Here is a 23472-nt window from a genome sequence, read left to right as displayed (position 1 = left end):
GCTACAGCCGGCTTCGCTGCACAAGAGGCACCAACAGCAAAGTCCAGCTACAGAAACCGCCCCGGAGAGCTGTGGGGTGAGAGGTGCCCGTCTACTGCACGCCTACCACATCTAGACTGGTGCACGGCACCCCAAAGAAGCTCACTGAGATGACACTCACCCACAAAACCCCGGGCAGGAGATGCTGCTCCCCAGCAAAGAGGCAGCAAGGGACTGAGCCGGTGGGATCTGGGGTTCCCATGAAAGCTCCTGCCAGCACGTACAGGTGGCAGCGGGCAGGAGCAAGAGGGAAAAAGTGGTCTGCAGCAACAGATGGCCTCTGAGGTAGATTTGAGACAACTCCATCTGCCAACAGCTATGCGTCACAAGTCGGGCTTTTCCTAAAATGCAAGCTGCTCCTTGCAGCCCCAGCTTCCTTCCCCTTCCCTGTCATCTCATTCACAGCTCAGAAAGGGATGAAGGGGCTAGGTTTTTTGGAAGAAACCCTGCATTTGATAGCACCTTGGGTGGATACAAGCTCTGTATCCTTTGGAAATAAAGAGTGAAGCTGGTGGCTGCCAATGGCATGGCTGGACTGGTACGGTAGGGATGAGGAAGGCTAAGGTGACAGCACGAGGGGGACAGTCCCACTGATGCAGAAAACCTTTGCAGCAGCCAGTTCGTCACCTGTACGTGGTCACAAGCCACAAGAACACCAGGTCCACGAGGCACACGAAAGCTGACAAAGGGCCTGGGCTGACAGGAGCCAGGCCAGTGCTCGCAGCGGGGCAGGACTCAAGGTTTCATGCGGACCTGAGGATGCTGCTGCCCCACGACAAGGCGCTGCGAGCTGCAGAGCCCCGAGCCCAGCTCTTGGGGCTGGGAGGTCCAGAACAACTAAAGGGCAGCTCACCTCCTGCAGTCAAGAGGGTAAGAGGGACCCAGCTGTACCAGAAGAACTGGGGCAAGCAAAGACTAGGAGGTGGGCCTTCCATATGAAGAGGGAAATTCTCTCCCTTCTCTGCTGCCCAGCTCTCCAAAATGAGCTCAAAACCAGGGGTCAACAAAACCCCACTTAATCGGAGGTCCACCACAAGAGAAGACACGGTTGAGGTTCCTCCCTTAGACCCTGGTCTCCGTTTGCAGCATCACCATCCTGTGGCACTTGCCAAGAGCTGGCCAGACTTGCCCCAGGAATGGCAACCCTCACCCGAGAGCACCCCTGAGCCTCAGGGTCACAGAGCCCCAGCGCATTCCCCCAGGAGCCTGTTCCCATCACAGACATGTGGTGCCTTCAAGCTGCCGTGGCTCTGTTCCAGGGGCTCAGGGAAGCACCATGAAGAGAGGGGAGGAACATGCTGTAGAAGCAAAAAAGGATTGTTTGGAACCACCTACAATGCATTTGTAACAATAATCCCAAAATAACCAAACACTAAAATAGAAAAGAAAAAAATTGCACGCTGATTTACGATGAAACAGAGGAAAGCAAAACCTGGAGGGTTGGAAAAGGTTCCTACAAGGGGAGGGGAGTAGGGGAAAGGGACCTTTTTGGTTTTATTGCAAATGGTTCAAGAGAGCAAGACAGGAAGGGAGGAGAGCGAGAGACACCTTGGGAAGATGACCGGTTTCCAAGCCGTTCAAGATGATGCTCGTGAGGACCGGGAGGGGCTGCTGCTTAGTCCCGGTATCTCGCCCTCCTCCCCAGGAGACAAGCCTTTGCTTCTACGGTGATTTTAGCTTCTTGGTTCGCGGTGAGGTGCCGTTCTCCGCTTTCACCACTCCGTTTTCATGGTAACCTGGGGACGGAGAGAGAAAACTCTGTCCCTTGCACAGGCCAAAATCTTCATCCCCTTGGGGCCGGCCCACAGACGTGGGGAAAGCCCCCACCGTGGCACGACCCTGCTGGGGACCCCCTGGGCTCAGCACCGTGGCAGCGTCGCCTGCAGAGGCGGCAGCAGCTTGCCGAGGGGATGCTGAACCACAGGACTGATGTCTCCCACAGCACACCAGTCCCGACTCACCCGAGTCCCTCTTGAGCGGCTTGGCTTGCTGCTTGGTGCCGGCGGCGGCGGCGGCGGCTCGCTTCCGACTGCTCTGCTCGTTCCAGTACTCCCGCCAGCGCCGCAGCTGGAAGTGGATGAAGCGCCACATCACCGAGGCCTGGAAGAGGCACACCAACAGCAGCGCACTCATTCTGGTAGGGGCGGAGAAGAGGCAGGCTGAGAACAGAGGAGCGAGGCCACCAGCAGCCCAGCCTTCCACCCACACCGGGGCCGGTGGCCGAGGTCCCCTGCAGACCCTGAGGCAGACGCTGTCCCTCCAGCCACCATCTCTACTTTCTGCCATCTCCAGAGTTCAAAGAAGCCACTTCCCTTTCCCTCCTCACTACGAAGCTCTCAGATGCTCAGGGCATTGCTGAGTCTAGGGCAGGAATGGATGAAGAGGATCATCTCAACCAGCACTGCCCAAACCACAGTCTGCACGGTCAAGGTAAGCCGTCTCCAGCTGCTCTGGACAACTGAAAAGCAGATGTGGTTGGAAGGGAGCTAAGAAAGTCCCCCAGATCCTCAGACATGCCAGCAGTCCATGGCTTCAAAAAACTTGGGCACGACCAGGCACCTGTCCTAGCAACTTCTGAACTGAACGTACAGCTGCTGTACGGGTGAGAAAGGCTCCCGGTATTGATGGATGCATGGCAAGGCACGGGGAACTCATCCCATCTCCTGCTTCTCATGTCAACAGGCAGCAAAACACGTCCAAGCAGAAGGGAAAGCACCTTTTCATCGACCCTGTAAGTGCAGTCACGGGTGCAGAAGGGAAAGACTGCAAGCCTTTCTCTAAGACAGGCACGTGCTTTATAACTTCACTCAATGAACAACTTATTTGCTGGCTTTTCCCCTCTGTCGTGGCGCTGAGGCCCTTAACCGCTCCTCACTCCCTCCACACCCTCCCAGCTCACTTGGGCCTTCCCTAAAGGGAATCTAGATCGGATCCCCAGTGGCATTTCCAAACTCAGCAAAAACCACCCTGGGATAACATGACCAGGGAACGTATGGGAGAGGTTTCCACAATTCAGTCTTCATGTGAAAGGATGCATTAAAAAAGAAAAGGCGGTAGATACAGTAGGGGATATTCCTACCTGAAGAGGATATTATTGAAGAGAAAGCTGAAGAAGTTCCCTCTCTCGGGGTCGAGGGCCTGGTTTTCCACCCGTGGCAGCCCGAAGCCGATGACCAGGATGTACAAGGTGAGGGTGAAGAGCCTGGTGACCACGAACACGACAGCCCAGACGTTAAACCTGCAGGAGGGCAAGCAGAGGTGTCGGCAGGAGCAGCCTCTAGCACCGAGCTGGAAGGTGAGAGCGAGCCTCCCCCGTCACTCCGACGGCTCTCCTGGGCACCGGAGGCGGGAAGCTGTGGCCAGCTCGCCTGCTTACAGCTTCTCGTTGTTCTCATCTGTGAAGTAGACCAGCCGGGCCATGTGGAAGAAGAATTCGGCTAAGTACTGCAACAGCAAGAGGATCAGCCCCAAGCGGGTTAAGCTAGGAGGGAAAAGAAAGAAAAAAAAAAAACCATCACTGGGCTGGGTGAGCTCAGTCCTTCATATCCAGCTAGAGCGTCTCCCCTGCCACCCCTGAGCTGCAGCGTCAGCCCAAAGCCAGGCCTTTCTGCGGCAGAGCGGGTAGGAGGATTGCCAACGGGGGAAATCCCTCCCCCCAAAACAGCAAAGCGGCCCAAACCAGTAGCAGATGGGGGTGGGATGGATCCAACGCAAAACCCTAACTGCTGGCAATGCTGCTCCGTGCACACGCGCGGAGGAAGGATATGAGCTTGCCTGCCCGTGCCGTGCTGGCAGAGCACCCCAGGGTGCTTCCCACACCCAGGGGAGATGCACCCGTCACTCTGCGTTTTGGGTCCCTGGTTAACAGAGACCACCCGTGCACTCGCCTAACACCACCGAACTCCTCCCAAATCAGCTCTGTGGCTCTGCGAAAGCTGACTAACGGCCTGCAGACGGGAGGTCACCTGCGATACCATCGGCTTTTTAAACACTCGCCTTTACCCCCTTTAAGCCCCCCGCCCCGCCGAGGCTTCCCAGGTGACTCGCGCTGACAAGAAGACCTGCTCGGCCCCATCCGCAGCGCGGGACGGGATGCCGAGGCAGCCGACTCACTTGAGGAGGTACGCGCCGGCGATGTGCACCAGGTAGAGCGCGATGCACCGCAGCTGGCGGGGGATCTCCTCCTGGCAGGGGCAGAAAGCCAAATTAACCCCTGGCCCCTCTTCACCCGCTCTCTCCCAAAGCTCGCTTTCCCCAAAGCCGGTGGGCAAACCACCTCAAGCATCCCCAGGGTGCCTGGCTCTCACCTTGCGAACTTTTTGGAAGTAGAGTTCCGGCAGGGCGTGCAGCCAGTATGCCAGCTGGCACAGGTAGAAAAACTTCACCTGGAACCTGAAACGCAGGGATGAACCGTGTGAGCCAACCTGGGGCATGGCGGGACCCCAAGGACCCGGACACCAGGAAAGGCGTCTGGCCACACACACCAGGCAATGCCTCCACCGCTTTGAAGCCATGGGATTTAGAAGGCATCATTTCTGGGCTGAAATTATACGCTGAGCCGAGCTAGCCGTGCCTGGAGTTTATCCAGATGCTTGTGCCGCCATCTCCATGCTCTCAGCAAACCTCACTCTTGCAAAAACCCAAGAAGGGAGGATTATCCCCCACTTCGCTTCTACTATGAAAAACGAACAGCAAAGCGAGTTGCCCAAGGTGATGCAGACAAGAAGCAGCCAGGGTAAGTAACCAAGCTCACAGGACCTTCTGCATGGAGGAAACCCTCTGGGAACACCCTCCCCAGGGCCACAAACGAGATATCCCCCGTCCCCCCAGGATCTCACTGCAGCACCCTTGCAGCAGGGTGCATGCAAAGGGCACTGTGCTGTTAGCACCCCGCTCCCAGCTGCCAGGAAAACCGTATAGAGGAAGGAAGTGGTCAGCCTGAGAACAAAATGCCCTTGCAAGTGCTTACGGAAGATAAACATGCGGGTAGTTTTCCCACAAACTCCGGGGGTTTGCTATGTATCCTTCCTGAAAAAAAGAAAAGATGCAAGCCTTCAGCAAAACAAACAGGCAGCGCGTGGTTACGATGGGGCAGGCTAATGCTACAGCAAAACCAGGAACTGGGGGATGACACCTGAGTCCTTTCAGCCTGCAGTAAAACCCGTGTCCCCCGCACAAGCCAGGGCTCAGCTCCCCAAAGCTCAGCCACATTCATGGGTCTCTAGCACTCCGCTCAAGTTTTACGGGGCCCCCCCCCCCCATGTTTGGGGGTTGAAGGCTGCTTGCTTGGTTGCACAGAGGGCCCCAAGTTCAGGATAGGATGCTTTGGGGTTTGGGCAACACAAGAGGGATGCTCTGGAGGCGTGGGAGTGAGATGCCAGCAGCACGGCTAGAAGCGACCACGCGCATGGCACGGTGGGGGCTGCTTCTCCACCGGCATTTCCAATCCGAGTATCACTTAAGCAAAAAGAAGTACTTCTGAAGAGAAAGGGGAACAGAAAACGCCTACGAAATAATTTAATATGCATCGCATAGTTTAATTTCCCACCTGCCTGCATTCCCCTACAGCCCCTCGCCTTACGCTCGCAGCGCACGTTACAGGATGGGGCTCCCTTCTCGTTTCACGCTTGCACAGCTCCTGCTGCAGGGGTGCTGCACTGGGCTTTGCAAAGAGATGTTGGCACAGAAAATTCATCTTGCCCAGGACCTGTCTGGCACCATTGTCCATGCCCTGTCTGCCCTAAGCCCTTTCTTCATCTCAGGGGGCCTGGGGTGGCGTAAGCTCTGCGAAGGGTGACCTGCTCTGCAAACGGGGGGCATTTGGGGAGCACATCACAGCCACGTGGCTTTGCACAGGAGGCTGCAGCCCCACAGCCGGTGAGGGATGGGTCTGGCGCTGGGTGAGGGCAGCCCATAAAGTGGTCTTGACTGTTTTGCCAAAGCTTCCCTCCCCACAGTCCTCCGAGGCAGGAGCTGTGCCAGCAGATGCCCAGAAATGCTGGCCTGGAGCGGGTAGCAGTCCTCTAAGGGGGGCTGGCAGGACCCCCCGAGCAGTGTGGAGGGGACCTGCCCCCAAGCATCCATCCCCAGCACCGCTGGGCACCACAGCTGGACCCCAACGGCCACCTGGAGCGAAGCATCAGCATCACTTCACACTGCTAAAATAGCTGTATCTCTCCACTGCTGCCTGTTCTGCCCTGCTCCTGCCTCCCAAAACCGAAACATTGCCACTCCCAATTTTTCTCCCAGAGATTATGGGTTGCAAAATCCCCAACGCAATCTAAGATATGATGTGGTTTCCCTGCTCTCAGCATTCCCCTTGCCATCAGCTCACCAAGAGAGGGATCACAAACATCTGCCCATTCACCCCACGTCCCTGTAAAGGGCATCCGAAACCCCCAAGGCACTGAACTCAAATAAGTAGGAAAATAAGGCTGAGAACGAAGGCAGGTCCTGGAGCTGCAGATGGAGATGCCAGGCAAGATTTCTGGGGTTCAGCTCTGAAAATATTTTACAGCCCATTTGCTTGTGCCTGGCACGAAGCAGAAGGATGTCCTGAAACTGCCCTCGCTCCACGGCTGGAAAGACCCACCACACTTGAAAACTAAATTTGCTGAAACGTGCCCGTCTCCAGAAACCCCAAATCCCACCCAGGGAACCCAAAGCCCGGGCAGCCCCGTGCCTTACCGTCACCACGACATACAAGCACCAAATCACAGAGGTGAAGTGGAAGGCAACCAGTTGCCCCGATTCATTGAACTTGCTGTGTTTGACCTTGGAGAGATGGAGACGCCTGTTGATTTTCTGGGAAGGAGCAGAGGGAGAGAAAAGGAACAAGAAAACATGAGCCACCAGGTCAACAGCTATCCCTCCTCCTCCTCCCCATCCCAAGCAGCCCCTAGAGATGAAGGCTCACTCATCACCACCCCAGCCCCCAGAGTGGCATTAAATTGCAGTAGGACCACATCCCCCCAGGGTACTGCAGATATTTTGGCATCTCGAGACGCCGAACAGCACTCACGTCCAGGGCGTACTCTTGCACCACCGCATGCAGGATGATGGCAATGAAGATGTAGAAGAGGATGGTGACCAGATCCTTCAGCCCATAGTGATACTGGACCAGTTCCCCATCTGCAGAGAGACCAAATGGTGGGTCAAATCCCCTTGACCCAAATGATTTCCAGGTAGGGGCTTAAGGGTTAGTGGAGGGGGGGGGGCTATTCCTAAGATACTTTGTGCTATTAAGAGATCCGGCACAGGGCTGGCAAATGAGAAATAGGACCCATGGGAGGCCTTGTTCTTCTGGAGCAACAGGAGACCCAACAGCACCCAGAATACCCCAGACGTCTGCATTTAGGCAACTATTTGCAGCCCTGCAGCTTACGGGCAAGAAGCAGAGTGAGGGGAAAGCCGCTGTCCTTGTGGCACGCTGCAGAGAGCTTCGCAATGAGAAGCTCAGCCCACCCCCAGCTGCTGCTCTCCCTTACCCCGATCCTGACCATCCTCTCCTAATATCAATGTTGGGAAGCGACTCGTCCGTCACCAACCCCGAACAAAGCTTCAGTCCAGATTTATAAGATTTGAGGTACGTGAACAAGGTTTGAATAGGATTTATGAAAACACCTGGCGTAAGGACGTGAAAACACTTGGGCCTTAGGAGCTCCCTGGCTGGGTGCTGTGCAAACCCAGAGGTGAAAAACGTTGCCTGTATCGCAGAGCTCGTAACCCCAGCGTAAGATAAAAGAACTGCAAGACTAAAGAAAATAACATTATGCACGTGTGCGACTCCTCTGCCTCCTCTCCTCTCTCCAGGGCATCTCAGAAGCTGCTCTAGCAGGAGCCGTGCGTGTGCTGAGCACGGGAGATGAGAGCGAGATCTGCGACTCACAGGCAACAGCATCCTTGTTGCGAGGGATGTGAAACAGCCTTGGAAAAATTCAGGTGAGCAATAACCCTTCCTCCGAACAAGCTTGCTGCACCAAGGTCTCTCTCCCCACGGCCTCAGCTCGCTCATGCCCTGTACTGATACCCCAATACCTGGTCCGTGAGATGGTTACGTGCCCCCCGCCCCGAGATTTCTGATATCAGGAAAGAATAAATCACTTAACGGCAGCGGAAGCTGTTTGGACTGTGCCATAGGGGAGCACAGACCACAATTTAATCTGCAAGCTGCATGATTTCTTCAACCATGACAATCAAAGATTTTAAGGGCAGACCTTTTATCTTCCGCTTGTCTGCCTCATCCTAGTTTCACTAATCCCAATAACCCCTCTTGGATGATTGCTCAAACATTTCTAATGAACTGCAGTTTTCTGCCACCAAGCCAGGCTCTGTGCCGCGGGCGTTTGGCCCGTCCCGAGCCCGGGGTTTTACCCAAACCACCTCCTGCTGCCTCCACGCCAGAGCCCAGATCGCTGCCAGCCTCGGAGGAGCTTTCGGCTCGGAGGTAGCAACCAGCAGCCAAAATACAAGCAGGGACTGAGCTGCCAGCTGCCTCCTGGCTGGGAAGCAGGAGCTGGGGCACGTCCTCTGGTTCATCGGGCTTGAACCTGCGCCAGCTCGGAGCCTTCTTGAATTACTCTCGGCGTGCATCAGGACCACAAGCTGCCTGGAGCGGGGATGCTGCGCACCACGCGCATCTCCACGCCCTCACCTTGTGCCGTCCCCAATAAATAAAGCGAGACGGGAACTACCTGCGCAGCCCCTGTCGCTTAGCAAAGAGCTAAATCCCTCCTGCTCCTTGGCAGGGCACGCAGCTACTTTGGGCATACAATCAGGCAATTTGATCTCGCCTGACCAGGCTTGGAGGAGGATCCTCACCCAGCAAAGCACGCCAAGCGGCCTGACCACAGCAGAAACAGGCTACAGAGGAATCCCTAAAACGCCCCAGAAAACATTTCTTCCCAATCCCAGCAGCATGAGGACTAGCAGACATGATCAGCGTGTTCTGAGCCATTCAAACTTTGTTTTTCTCCCACATTTCTTATTCTTAAAGCCTGTTTTACTTCCAGACAAGGCCCTGAGCAGTGTGCATCAGTAGAGGGTGAGCTCAGGCCAGCTAGCAGCAAGGTTTTAGGGCAGACAACTCTACCCTCTCCTTGGCGCATCTGTGGCAGCATCATCTCTTACCTGCTGTAGGCACGCTAATGTTATACTGAGGTAAGATAAACAGGAAGGCAGTCTTGGCCGTAACCTGTCAAACAGAGGGGAAAAAAAAGCAAATCAGTTGTTAAATCCATTCCTCTGCCACCATTTACTCGCCTTTTGTACCGCGCTGGGTAAGGCAAATCGTCCAGGGAGATGTGCAGGCACCGGCGTCACTCGCTGAAGTGCCTTTCAGCAAGGGGATTGCTAGGGAAGATGTTTGCCAACAGGGACTTGGGATTTGGGAAGGAGAAAGGGGTGGTTAAAAGAGGGAGAAACCTGGAAAAGTAATGCAGCTGTAAAAGCCATCAGCCAGCCTGATGGGGAAAGCTCCCCGCTTCCCCTCCAGGATGAGCATCCCTCCAGTAGCGTGGACCATCGTCACGTGTGACCCGCTGCTCAGGGGACACCGGGAGCCCGACCTAATTAAAACCATCCCTCATTCCCATCTGCTCTGGGCAGCCACGCTGGGAGCCTGGCCCGGGTAGGGATGGCAGCACCCAGCACCCGAGCAAGCACAGAGGCTGCAAAGCCCCAGGGACTACGTGTGGATTTAACCCCCGTATCTTTGCGGAGACTGCTAATAACAGCAGCCACGGGACTGGTGAGGCTGGACCCCGTTAGACACCGTGCAGGTGCTCACGAGGGTCCCACGGTGGAGGGGAAAAGCAGCTTTGGCAAAAGAGCTGAACCTTGCGCTGAACCACGCACAAGATCCCAGCCACATGTCCAGCATCACAGGCTGGCCCATAAAGGGAAACAAAAAACCGTGGGATGAGACATCAGGTCCCCTACAAACCAGGGCTGCGCTGCCTGGTTTTCATTCACTGCTTTTAACTCAAGAGAACGATCCCCGCAGCAGCAAAGCAGGAGGCTCCGCAGTGCCGGGGCAGAGCCGAGCACCCCATCCCGGTGCATCCGCAGGACACCCCAAAGCAGCATCTCCGAGACCGATGGACCCTGGAGCCGGGGCCACAGCAAAAATCCACCGCACGGACATCCGACGCCAAACACGCCTTCATCCCGTCCAACCCCACGCGGGCAGCAGGATCACCAGAGATTTTTACCTTGTCGATGGCTCCTCAGCCATCCCTCAAACAAAACTTCCCAGCCTCACAGGCAACCAGCCCAAAAACTCACGTGCCCATCGAACACCGCTGGAGATGAGCTGCATTTCACACAGATGGAGCTGCGACTGTTTCAGAGCTGCAGGCTACCCGGCTGGAAATATTGCTTCATATCTTGCAGGACGTAGCTGCAGCGAGGGGGGACACACACGGGCTTTGCCAAGTGTTCCCGTCTTGCCCCCACGAGAATTGAGCAACCAGTTGGCAGCTCCGCTCTCTGCCCATCCTCTTGCAGCCCTGGCTGGGGGACAGCAAACTCCACGGTGTGTTTTCATGATGTTTGGGGATTATTTTTATTTTTTTTTTTCCCCCCACTTAAAAAAAAAAAAAGAAATCTCACATGTCGTGCTCTGTTTGTGGAGGAGTAGATGCAAGAAGCACTCTGCCAAGGGAGATGGAGACCCCGGGCAGAGTTTGGGGTGGTAATGGAAAAAGCGCATCGCCCGGCCATGAGCTGGCTTAAGGAGACACTTCTGGCTCCTGCAAACCTTGCTGGCTAGGAAAGCAAAGTTGCTTCATCCCAGAGCGGTACAGCACAACCGGGACCTGGGCTTCACATCCAAACTTCGTCACAAGCTGGCGCGGGGTATGAAACAAATGCACAAAGCTGGCGGTGGCCGTGATGCTGCAGGGACGGGTGGATGTGTCACGGGTGTGCCAAGAGCAGCGGGCACTGAAGGTTTTGTATCTACCCGAGTGCCTGGCTGTCATCCAGAGGTGTAAACAGCTGGAAACAACACAACATCTTTGTCAGCAACATGGACAGCGGGATCAAGTGCCCCTCAGCAAGTTTGCCGATGACACCAAGCTGTGCAGTGTGGTCGACACGCTGGAGGGAAGGGATGCCATCCAGAGGGACCCTGACAGGCTGGAAGTGGGACTGCGAGAACTGCATGAAGTTCAACAAGGCCAAGTGCAAATGGGTCAGCACAATCCCAAGCACTACCACAGGCCGGACGGGAATGGATGGAGAGCAGCCCTGAGGAGAAGAACTTGGGGGTGTTGATTGATGAGAAGCTCAACATGAGCCGGCAGTGCACGCTGGCAGCCCAGAAAGCCACCCGTGTCCTGGGCTGCATCACCAGCAGCGTGAGCAGCAGGTTGAGGGAGGGGATTCTGCCCCTCTGCTCCGCTCTGCTGAGACCCCCCTGCAGTGCTGCGTCCAGCTCGGGGGTCCCCAGCACAAGAAGGACATGGAGCTGTTGGAGCCAGGCCAGAGGAGGCCACGGAGATGATCCAAGGGCTGGAGCACCTCTGCTCTGGAGACCTCAGGCTGAGAGAGTTGGGCTGGTTCAGCCTGGAGAAGAGAAGGCTGCGGGGAGACCTTCGAGCCCCTTCCAGTCCCTAAAGGGGCTCCAGGAAAGCTGGAGAGGGGCTGGTGCCAAGGGCAGGGAGGGACAGGCCAAGGGGAATGGCCTGAAGCTGCAGGAGGGGAGATGGAGATGGGATGGGAGGCAGCAATCCTTCCCTGTGAGGGTGCTGAGGCCCTGGCACAGGGTGCCCAGAGAAGCTGTGGCTGCCCGTGGCTCCCTGGCAGTGTTCAAGGCCAGGTTGGATGGGGCTTTGGGCAACCTGGGCTAGTGGAGGGTGTCCCTGTCCATGGCAGGGGGTTGAAACTAGATGATCTTTAAGGTCTCCTCCAACCCAAACTGTTCTGTGATTCTCTGATCTCCAGATGAAGCCTCCTAACCTGCTGAAGGGGCCATAAGCCAGACTTGTGGGTCCAAGAAAACGATCCTGGAGCATCTCCAGGGTGGGGAGCAATGACCGCCCGGTGCTCAGCCCCAACACGGTTTGCAGGGACTCTCCTAATTTTTTTGAGAGGCTCTAGTAGGAAGGTCTCCTCTATCCACTCAAGGATCAAGCAATGCTCTGTCCCATCTCCACACCTCCCTTTACTTCCCATGGGCCAGAGGACCACCAGCAGCTCAGGGGATCACCTCTGCCCCCCCTTCACCTTTCATTACAGAGAGGTAGTGGGTTGTTTTCCAAAGTCTATGTAAAATGTTTTACCACCTAAGATAAACATAACCTCCCGGATGTAGGCAGGCTCCTGACAGACCGATTTCCAAAGACGAACTGCCTCTCTTCTCCATCTGATGGATGGGGAAGCCCAGGCACACGCCTGCAGCCACTCGCTAAAGGCCACAGCAGCAGCTCCAGGAGCCAAATTTGAACCTCCAGGCATCCAACCTCCACATTCACCTCGGATATCTCACAGACCTTACGTGGAGGGAAGGTCTCCTCTCAGACATCAAAGACCTTCCTTTCTCCTGCTAGCAGGTGAGAAGTGTTCACACGACCATGGAAACGTCTGAATGCGTGCAGGACTTCACCCTTCACCCTGGTGCAGTCCCTGCACACGCTCCCCTGTGGGCACCAGCAGGACTTTGGCGGCCAAGGCAGCATTTTCAGGTGGGTCCCTGGGCTTTCCAAGGGCTCAGAAGACTGGCTGCATCTCATTTTGTCAGCGCTTACACCTCCATGCTTTCCTTACTGCGATCAAGAAACCCAGAACAACGCACGTATCGCCCGGCTTAGCTCTGTCAGACTCACCACCTGCAAGGCCACCAGGGTCCTGATCGCACCGCACACCCTTGGCCAGGTCACCTCCACCTCCCTGCCACCGCTGCGAGGACATCTCAGATAGGAAAAGAGTTGTGGTTTCCAGCAGCCGAGGCAGACTGAGCACAAAACGTACGGGATAAACCACCTTGAGGAGGACAACTGGTGACACCCCTCCATCCTTGAAGGTGAAGGACACCCTGCATGTCCACAGAGGGACCCGCATCTTTTTGCCATTGCTCACAACACGCCCCTTACCGGTGGGCATGGAGGGACAGGTGAGTTATGGCTGAGCTCCGCCAAGTGAACATCAGGCTCCAAAATGCCACGCCGCAGCCGTAACCCCCACAGCATCCCCTCCGCCACATCAGCACCCGTGGTGCGCCCATTGCTACGCAGCCCTGCGCAGCGTGATGGAGACAGAAACACCACCGAGCAGCCCAAGTCTCCTGGAAAACGGGGAACACTTGAACCGTGACCTCCAGCAACACCACCTCCAGCTCCTCTGCAGGGCAAAAACCAGGTTTCCTTGGCTCGGGAAGGAGGGACGAGCACCAGGGACGGCAAAGCTTCAGAGCTCACGTCAAGCGTATCGCAGGCGGCCGGAGAAAGGAGAAGTTCATAACGGGAAGAGAGACGTAAGGATTATTCAGAGGCACAAGACGCTTGCTGTCTGCTCTGAAACGAGATGCTGGTACGGGACAGGAAGCGCCAGGCATGCTCCTGCCTCGCAAGGCAGCGAGCGGAGCTGGAGCCGCTGCAAAACTGCTACAGGCAGGGGCAGAATCGGGCCCCTCCAGGTATTAGTATATTTTTTTTGGTTATGCTGGGAGGCCACCTCTCCTCAACCTGCTGCTTTGGTTTTCCTCAAGGCAGCCACAAGTCCAAATGCTACAGAGCATCACCATGACTCAGGTAGGGATTTTTATAGGGTGGGAGAGGGATTTGTCTGCGTGGGATGAGCTGAGCAGGGACCATATAGGCAAGGCCGTATATTCCTTGTTCGCTCCCTGCCCTGCATTACGGGCACCTCCATGCAACCCACCACTGCCCAAAGGGGTGCGGGAGATGCTCCTCATCCCGGCCTCATCCTGCCTGGCATGAGGGATGTGCCTAAGCCAGCTAAATTTGGGAAGCAGTTGTCCTGGGGACTCTCTACAGCCACACAGAGGGACCAGCATCTTCAGCAGTGAGCGAGTTGAGTGATTAATGACGAGGATCAAAGGGCAGCCGGACGGTGAAGAGTCAAAACCCGACGCGTCCATGAAGACCACAGTTTCCTGTGATGCTCAGAGCAGCCAGGACAGGGTCCGGGCTGTTTCTCATAGAGCAATGCCACCAGACATCAAATCAGTGCATCCACCTCGCAGCCCTCGATGGCAGGGCAACGGATAAAGCCCAAACAATCCCACCAGGCTAACGCATCTATTCCCTGATAATGCAGACTGGAAAAATTCACACCCCTGCTAGCCTTTTTAAGAAGATGCTGGTTTTTCCTTGCCACAAAATGCTGTTAAGAATCCGAACCAAAATCCCAATTCCACTTTCGCAGGCATGCAAAAAGCTTTTAAGAAACACGTCTGAGCACACACATCCAGGCAGCTTAGCACCTCTCCCAAAATCCACCCGCTGTGACTCTCAAGCCCCAAGATTTTCAGGAGCGAGGGATAATTTTTGAGCATCCTTCGCAGAAAGGTACCAGTTCACTCTATAAAACCCCGTTCCCTTCCCGAAAGCCTCAGCCCGGTGGGATTTGCAGGGTCCGTGCTGTCTTCACGCCGGCTGGGATCCCCCAGGCACGCAGCCATCCCCGTGGTCCTGCTTGGGTTAAAACAGTTTCGGAGGAAGGAAGCAGCTCCAAACCTCTGGCGGGGGAGGCTGGGGGAGTTTCTGCAGTCGGAGCCGGGAAAATATTTCCAGGACTTGAAAAAACAACTCAAACTAATTAAAGACAAAATACTGTCTGAAGGCTTTTCTCACAACTTAAGAGTGGGGTTTTTTTCTCTCCCCGCACCGGTCAGAGCGTTTATTGAAAGAAAAACTTGTTGATCCACGGTAGGGATTGACACAGGCCCTATATGTAAACTAAAGGCCAAACTTTGGACCAAAGCCTTTAAAAGTAAACAGCCGGCTTCGACAACAAACCCTCCCCGAGGGCGGCACAGCCCCTCTGCTCCCACCGACACGCTCGTCCCCCAGCGCCGCACCATTACCATCGCCTCACGCTCCCTCCTGTTTATTCCCTTTTTAAAAGCAGACCGAAATTCTGCTTTTCCCCCCTGCCCTTTTCTCCCCACTCTCCCCCAACTATTCAGCCTTTAAGCTGCACACATGCCTCGCTTTCCACATCTGGCAAAGACCGAGGGAGGGAGAAACACGGTTTGTTTTCCCTCGCTAACGACGGGAAGGCCTTAATTTTTGCAGAGTACTACGGAGGGGACCAGGGAGGGGAAAGTATATTTAGCAGGAAGCCTGGAAATAGCAGCGCATTCGTCAGCCGCCTTCGTTTGACAGTGTCACAACCCGGTGTTTGGGAGACCGTGACTCACCGCCGCGGCTCTGCGCACGAGGGAAAGCCCGGCAAGGGCACGGCATCTCTTATAATACAATGTTTTATAACTTTATTACCATCAGCCCATGCATAAGCATCAGGACCTGCCTTTTGCTTTGTCCCTGAGCTCACGGCAGCCAGTTCTGGGCATAAAGGAGAAGTAAGAGTAAGCCTCAGTTTCCCCATCGTACAGAGATTGCGACCACACCTCTGTTTAATATAGAACACCCCCCCCCCCAAACCAGCAAGGTCTCCCCCAAACTCAACCCGCACGGAGGCTGATCCATCTGACGCCGCACGCAGGAGCCGTCCCTGCCAGGACACGGGTCACCGGGCAGCTGCAGGTTAAACCCAGCCTGGCTTTTGGCTTCATTTTTCTGCAAAGCAGGGTGGAAAAAGATATGCAAAACAATTTCTGCATGAGGATGGAGAGCACCTGCTTTGCATTTCTATACACAGACACTTAAAATAGTTTTTGAGGAAAAATAGGGGAGATTTTTCTTGCCAGGCTCTGGCTCGCTCGTGGATGGAATAGCCACGCACACACAGCAAAAATCCCTCCCGGGCATCACACAGATGTGCACCAGGTGCGTTTTCACACCCTGAAGACTTAGAGCTGTCTGGGAAAGCAGAAATCCCTGCGGCGCCCAGCTCAGGATGGCTCTTTTTGGGGGGACCCCCTCCAAACCCTAGGTTTCCCTCCCTAAGCAATACCACAATCGTCTTAAACGCACACGATACCCAAATAATCAAGTCTGACACAGCCATAACGCTGGTGAGCGGCCTCATGCCACGCTCCGTGCCCCCAAATCCCTCCCACCCTGGGATGGCACAGCCAGCAGTGAAGCTGGGCATTAAGTGAGATGCGAACAGCATCTCCATCGCGACTGGTACCCGCTCCCTGCTGCGGAGGAATTGTCAGGCTGGTGGAGCCCACCGATCCATCTGGATGGGGAAGAGGTTGCCCACCCAAAAGGATGCTCAAGGTGTACATTGCACCATGCTTGGGGACAGGGAAACCCGTGGCAGCCCTTGAGCATCACCATGAGCACAGTGCCGGAGCAAGCGAGTACTCAACTCCCGCGGGTTGCCTGGGAAAAGGTTAAAAATCCCATTTGTGCCTCCCCAAAGAAACCTCCCCTGCAGGAAACGGCCTATTGTGAGCAGGATTCGGCCTTTTCCGCTGAGTCCGAGCTCGGCTGTGGTCACTGGCATCGGGGAAGGTGGGAGCCCGGCAGCGGGGTGGGAAGCAAGCAGCGAGGAGGAGGAGAAGGGACGTCAACATGTGCTCCCCACCATCACAGAGATGGCGCTGAAAAGGTGTCAAAAGGTGGAAATATCCAAACCGCCACCAAAACTCGTCACAGAAACGGCGCAAATGGGCACGGATGGTTTGGAGGGCTGGGGAAGAGCAGAGCCTAACGTCTCTTCCAGGGGAAAAGAAAGCAGAAGGAGTAAATAAAATAAGGATGAAAAGAGTTGTCCCAAACCCCATGCCAAGGGGAAGACGAGGGCAGATACTACCGAGCCGGGCGGTGCAGAAGGAGGAGTGCCGAAAGCCACCCCAGCGTGGTGAGCTCCGTCTCCCTGAGGTCTGCCGGGAGAGCGGCAGCACCAGCAGGAAATCACCACCTCTCAGCAACCGGGGGACATTTAATTAAAAATACATTAAAAAAAAAAAAAATAAAATCAGAAACGCTGCAAAACCCTCTCGGCCACCACTTCCATGGGGGAATTTCACCGCATCACATTTCAAAACCACCCCTGGAGCATCACTGTCAACCAAAAGTCCTTGCAGCAGCGAGCCCGGGTACCACCTCTCTGGGACGGGTTCCCAGGATGCAACCGCAGGCACCAGCACCCCGAAAAAACCAGCTGCGGGAAGAAACCCTAACAGAGATGCAACCTCAGTGACTATTTTTTTTTTTTTTTTTTTTTTTAAGTACGTCTACGAAACTTGCAGCCCAACTTTGCGGCATTTGCATGTGGTTTTGGAATACAGCTGGCCCTCTTGGGTTAGTTTTGAAACCCCCTCAACCCTTAAATAAATATATCCACATGCACAAACACATCGAAAGGGTTTTGTGCGCTGGAAGCAACTCGCTCATTCAACGCATTTGCGGAAAGAAAAATAAAAAAGGGGGGGGGGGAGTGGGAGAAAAAAAGAAGGGGGCTGCCACCAGGAGGGTATTAAGGAAATGGATTTCCTCCTCCTGCGATTTGCTACAGAAGGAGCCTTTCCTCCTCCGCCAGGCCCCCCGGCCACCCCTTTCCCGTCCGGATTTGCTTTGAAACGTGGCACTGCGCTGAAGGGGAGGGTTTGCGCGGGGGAAGCAAGGGAGGGGGGTCCGGTCCGACCGAGCTGCTGACCACGGCTCGCAGCCACCCGAGGTGCCTCCGCGTAGGGTGCCCGGAGCCGAGCGAAGCTGCACGGCTGTGGCCTCCAGCCCTCCCCTGTCTCCTCCCCAAAAAGAGGAGAGGAAAAAGCAAGCTGGGAGGGAAGGAGACGGAGCAAGGGGGAGAGCGGCATTCCCGGCATGGCTCCGCACAGCGCTGGGGTGGCGAGGCAACAGCCTTCCCGGGGGGAGCTCCGGCCACCCCGGCTGGGCGAAGGTTTCCCACGGAGGAGCCGGGGACGCCTTCTCATGGCCCACGGCGGAACGGGATGGCCGGGATGGGGAAAGGCCAGGGAGCCGCTGGCGTTTGCACGAGGCCCAGGAGCCTCCGGTGCTCGTCCCACGGCGCGGGGTCAGCGGGCTGCAGAGAAAACACCTGGAAAAGGGCTAATGTTAAAAAAAAAAAAAAAAAAAAAAGGCAAAAAAAATATTACCCCCATTTCCAATAGCTGGAAATATCAGTGAGGGCTTGACTTCTCCCGGGATGTGGCCGGGGCCGATCCACCCCTCCGTGCTGAGGAAGTGGTGCGGGGCAGGGACCGTCCCCTCCAGCTGTGGTGCGTTTGCAGAAGGGGGTTCGCCACCCCCTGTGCTCCCCCTTCTGCAGCTGGGGACCCCAGGCAGGGCTGGGGGTGCCAGAAGGATGCACCACCCCAAAAAACCAGCACTGGGCTGGGTCTCCACCGGAATTTTGGGGGAGGGGGACGCCTCTCCGCTCCTAGGAGAGAGATGGGGAATGAATAGGGTGGTACTTGGCACCCCCAGACGGGGGGGGTCCTGCACCCCACAGCCCCCTCCCCAAGCGGGACGGGATCACTTTGCAGGGCTGGAGCACCCCGGACACCCCCTGAGCAGAGGCAGGACCGGAGGGGGGGGTGGGGGTGGGTAGGGGCACCCCGTGCAGCACAGGGGGGGCACCCGGGACGGCCTGTCCACACCGGGGGGTGCACACGGGTGGGGGGGGACGACACACACGGCCAGTCCCGGGTGGGGCTGACCCCGGGGGCGGGGGGGGGGGGGGGGGAATCTCGCCGCGGGACAGTCCCTCACCGGGAGAAGGCGGGGTGGGGTGGGGGGCAAGGGGGGGGGAGTGGGGGCGTCTCACCTCGAACATGAGGGCGATGAGGACGCTGAGCACCAGGCAGAAGCCGATGTCGGCGTGGTTATGGATGAGGAACTCCTGGCTGAAGAGCGGGTGGCTCTTGGCCCGCCGGCGGAAGGCCATGGCCGCGCCGGGAGGGGAGCGGGAGCGGGAGCCGGAGCCGCCGCCCACCGCCCCGCCGCCGCTCAGCGCTGCAAAACTTCCCCGGGCCCCCGCGCAACTTTGCGGAGCGCCGCGACGGCCCCGCGCAGGCGCCGCCCGCGCCGCCGCCTGACCCCTCCCCGCCGCCCGGCCCGGCCCCGGCCCCGGCCCCGGCCCCCGCCTCCCCGGGCCCCACCGCCCACCCGCGTCCGTAGCCGCTGCCCCACGCACGCCCCGGCTCTGCGCGGGGGGTTGGAGGCAGGCAGCGGTCTGGGCGCCCCGCTCCCATCCGCGCACGGCCGCACGGGCGCCCAGCTATTGTGCGTGTTTGGGTGCTCGCTCGTATGTGCGCCCACCTACACCTGCACCCACCTACCGTGCGCGTCCAGACTCCCGCCCCCATCTTCAGCCAACTACCAGGCACATCTGGACACCCACCCACATCTGCACCCACCGACCATGCACCACCCACGCCCTGCACCCACTTATCGTGCACACCCGGACACCCACCCGCACCTGCACCCACCCCTCCATGCACACCCCGCCGTGACTGCACTCCTCACCCACCCGTGACCCAGCACCCACCTCCCCGTGCGCACCCTGACACCCACCTGCCCCTGCACACCCCCTCACCCCCCACCCCCAGCCCACAGCCCCAGCGCTGAACCCCACATCTCCCTTCTCCCCATTAACCAGGGAAGGCCAGAGGCGTGGGGCACCCTCCCCATCCCACCCCCCTCCCAAACCCACAGCCCGGCTGGGGCCGGGGTGCAGCAGCCACCAGACGCTTTGCAGCGTGGATGGACCGATGATTCAGCCGAGTCTCCGGGGCAGACCAGTGGCACGGTCAGTGTTATTTATTGAAGCCATTTACTAAAAAAGCCCCCCAAATCTCCCTAAGGATCCTGAAGGACATTAAGGGTAGCGGCGAGGGCCCTTCGGTGGCTTTCCTTAGAAAAAGCAAGGTACAAACAGGGCTTTTGTTTTAAAGATCTCCTTTCAAACAAAACAAGCGCTGGATCCTTTAGCTTGCGGGATCTGGCCCGGCTCCGCCAGCATCCCCGGACCCCCACGGGTCCCTCGTAGCTGCACATCCCATCCCGTGGCCGTCGGGGAGGATTCACGGGGGGTGAGGAAACGCTGCTCCAACGCGTTCGAGGGAACTGAGCCGTCTCAAACCTGGTGTTGAGAGCACAAAGCGTTTTCCTCCAGCCAAATCCAGCACAGGAAGCACAGTCCCTGAGTTCTCATTAAGCAGTTGTTCATATTAGGCAAGTCCTGATTAGCCGTGTTTACCCTCCACAACCCCCCTCCCGCGTTATTGTTTAGCCTTAGAGCGATGGGCACGGAGATGCAGCCTGGGCCAAGCCATTTACAGGAATATTAAAGACACCAGAAAGGGATTTGAGACAAATCAAAACTGTTTAATAAGGGGCAAAAAAAAATACACAAAATATCAGCTTAGAAAAAACAAGCAAATAACAACCCCAGGGCAAATACTTATACTTTCTGTAATGTCCAAGTCTTGTGTTCCAATATTTTTGGAAGTGAAAAGATGTTTTTCCAGGTAATTTTTTCCTGTGTTAGTTCGGGGGTGGGGGGGGTGGGGGGGGGTGGGTTACATCATCTCGGAGCTGGAGAGAATGTTTTTCACCATGCGTTGAGCAAAAACGACTCCGAAACCTGGTGCCCACGGGCACAGATCAGAAATCGGGGTGTGGAGGGAGGTGAAAAATGATGCTGCTGGAAGGCAAGATCCCAGCAGGGCTGGGGCAGGGCTGCTGCCAACCCTCGTGCCCTGTCGGTACCTTTCCAACCCACTTTATTTTATTTCAGCTTGAAAGAGGGACAAGAGTGACCCACTAAAACCAGCAAGCCGAGGGGACGGTGCCAGCGGGCTGCACAGCCACGTCCCCAAGCCCAGGCGCTCACCCAGGTATTGTTTAATTTATTAGGGACGTAGCCTCCGTTCCTGCCTGTTCGCTCCTTTTTCCAGATCACCGGTGAGCGGCACGGCCAGTTCTCCTCGGGAGCCCACAGGTCACTCCCTGCATTGTCAAAATTCACTGTGGAGTCCTGCTCTCTGCTCCCTTGCTGCCCTTTCACAGCTCCTCGTGGGTGGCACTGAGCTCTCCTGGGCTGGGGCATGATCCTCCACCCCTCTGAAGTGCTGGAGAAGGTTTCCTTAAAAAATGTAACAAACAAAAAAGTGTCATAGGAGGAAAATGAGCAGAAATCTTCCATTCCAGGGTAGGCGAGAGCGCAGGATGATCTGGCCAAGGGTGGTGGGATGGAGACGTCCCCCATTCCTGACCTTCTGTGAGTGGCTGAAGCCCAAACGTTTGTGATGAGCATCCCCCAAGGCTGGGCAGATCCTAAGGTCTAGCTCAGGATAACACGTCTCATCTGAAAAGAGCTTCATGGGAAATGCTGAAGAAGTAGCAGAGGGTCTGGTTGGGTGTCCTCAAGCATCTGGGACACAGGGAGGAAACATCAGCTGGTTCCCCCGAGCAGCTGGTTCATCATCCCTCTGCCATGCTTTTCCCAGCTGCAGTTTCTCATGCAGCTTCACACCCTGGGTTTGGACTGGTCCCAGGACCACGTTGCTCCATGGAGAGCAAGGACCTCAGCTTTGTGGGACCTCTGCTCCCCGTGGCCTGATGTGAAGATAGACCAGAGCAGGGAGCGGCCATGTCACCCGCCCAGGCACACGTGCACTGCTCCATGGTTACATCGCCGAATATCAGGGCTCAGCATCGCTCCATGGGTACGCCGCTGAGTATCAGGACTCAGCATCGTGGTGGCGACAGCTGAAGCCAGTTCTACCAAACCAGCAGGTTCCCATGCCGCGTCCAACGCGGTCGGTGGCAGCACTGCACCTTTGGACCTGAAGTCACCACGGGATATTTGCAGATGGATATCACCCTTCCCAGCCCTGAATACTACCTTGGCGAGACCCTGGCAGGAGCTTCCAAACTTTCCCCATGCCCTGGTGATGCCTGGGGCTGTGGAAGGAGCCTCCCGCCACCATGGTCACATTCCTCCAGGCGCTTGCTGTGTGCCATATCGGCCATCTCCAGCACCTCAGAGCCTCCCATTTCACTCCCACTGGCTCCCATCTGCGATGCCACAGCAGCATCAGTCCTGCACATCCCCCCTGCTCCCGTAACCCGGGCACCGGATGGGCACGCAGCGTCTGCAACAAGGCGTCTACTTTTGTGGCCTTGAGCAGCATCTCCCTCTGGTGGCTAAGGAACAAGGAGCTATGGGGGGAGTGACTTCTTGGGTCTGGCAGCCTTGGGAAAAATCTGGATATGCAGCAGGTCATTGGGGTTCCCCCCACCCCGCAGAGGTGGGAATAGTGGGGAGGGGTATCTGGAGCGGTGATTTGCAGCTGGACAGTCCTCCTGCTCCAGGCAGGGCTTTAGACTAAACTAAACATGTACCCAGCACGCAGGACTTGGACTCTGGGTGTAACAGGGCTCTCACGCAGGCTGGAAGTCTTTAGGGACAGATAATTGTATTGAAAAAAAACAACTTAGCAGTTTTTTGCAGCCAGAGAGAGGAGTGCGAAGATGTACGAAACTCTGCAGACACCAAGGTCAGTGCAGAAGGAGGGGCAGGAGGTGCTCCAGGCGCTGGAGCAGAGATCCCCCTGCAGCCCGTGGTGAAGACCATGGTGAAGCAGGCTGTTCCCCTGCAGCCCATGGAGGGAGGATGAGGGGGTGTAGAGATTCCACCTGCAGCCCATGGAGGACCCCACGCCGGAGCAGGTGGAGACACCTGAAGGAGGCTGTGGCCCCGTGGGAAGCCCGCGCTGGAGCAAGCTCCTGGCAGGACCTGTGGATCCGTGGAGAGAGGAGCCCACGCCAGAGCGGGTTTGCTGGCAGGACTTGTGACCCCGTGGGGGACCCCACGCTGGAGCAGTTTGCTCCTGAAGGTCTGCACCCCGTGGGAGGGACCCACGCTGGAGCAGTTCGTGAAGAACTGCAGCCCGTGGGAAGGACTCACGTTGGAGAAGTTGGTGGAGGACTGTCTGCTGTGGGAGGGACCCCAGGCTGGAGCAGGGGAGGAGTGTGAGGAGTTGCAGGAGCAACGTGGAGAAGGGAGAAAGGAGGGGATGTGGAGTCCTGTGCTGGAGAAAGAGAAAACCCTGCTCAATTAAACAAACAGCTTGATTGGGAGTGGGTAGAACCGGAATGGGTAGAAAATCTAAGAAAACAGGAAAATGGAGTTGCAAAGGAGAGAGGAGGAGGCGAGGTCACATCCAGCCAGGAAGCTGCACAGCGGTTTGCTTGGAAAGCAGCAGGAGATCAAGGTCCAATATCCCCTACAGCAAGGTCCGGAGAGGACCTCTCCACACTTATGTGCACCCCCAACACGAGACGCACACACAGCAAAGCCCGA

General features: G+C 56.7%; 1 protein-coding gene across 1 annotated transcript; it reads right to left on the bottom strand.

The window, feature by feature from the left end:
* Positions 1-1443: 1443 nt before the first annotated feature.
* On the bottom strand, positions 1444-19201 carry TRAM2 (translocation associated membrane protein 2). The gene is made up of 11 exons (XM_075750393.1): positions 18928-19201; positions 9169-9232; positions 7061-7170; positions 6727-6843; positions 5009-5067; positions 4347-4431; positions 4153-4223; positions 3416-3520; positions 3119-3277; positions 2001-2173; positions 1444-1775 (listed from the first exon to the last, which is right to left on the bottom strand). The coding sequence occupies exons 1-11, from the start codon at positions 19045-19047 to the stop codon at positions 1702-1704; spliced, it is 1137 nt and encodes a 378-aa protein (XP_075606508.1). The 5' UTR covers positions 19048-19201; the 3' UTR covers positions 1444-1701.
* Between the last annotated feature and the right edge of the window lie 4271 nt (positions 19202-23472).

Source organism: Balearica regulorum, chromosome 3, assembly GCF_011004875.1.
Source record: "Balearica regulorum gibbericeps isolate bBalReg1 chromosome 3, bBalReg1.pri, whole genome shotgun sequence".
NCBI classification, from domain to species: domain Eukaryota; kingdom Metazoa; phylum Chordata; class Aves; order Gruiformes; family Gruidae; genus Balearica; species Balearica regulorum.
The sequence above is the reverse complement of the archived record's forward strand: the minus strand, read 5'-3'. Positions and strand labels throughout refer to the sequence as shown.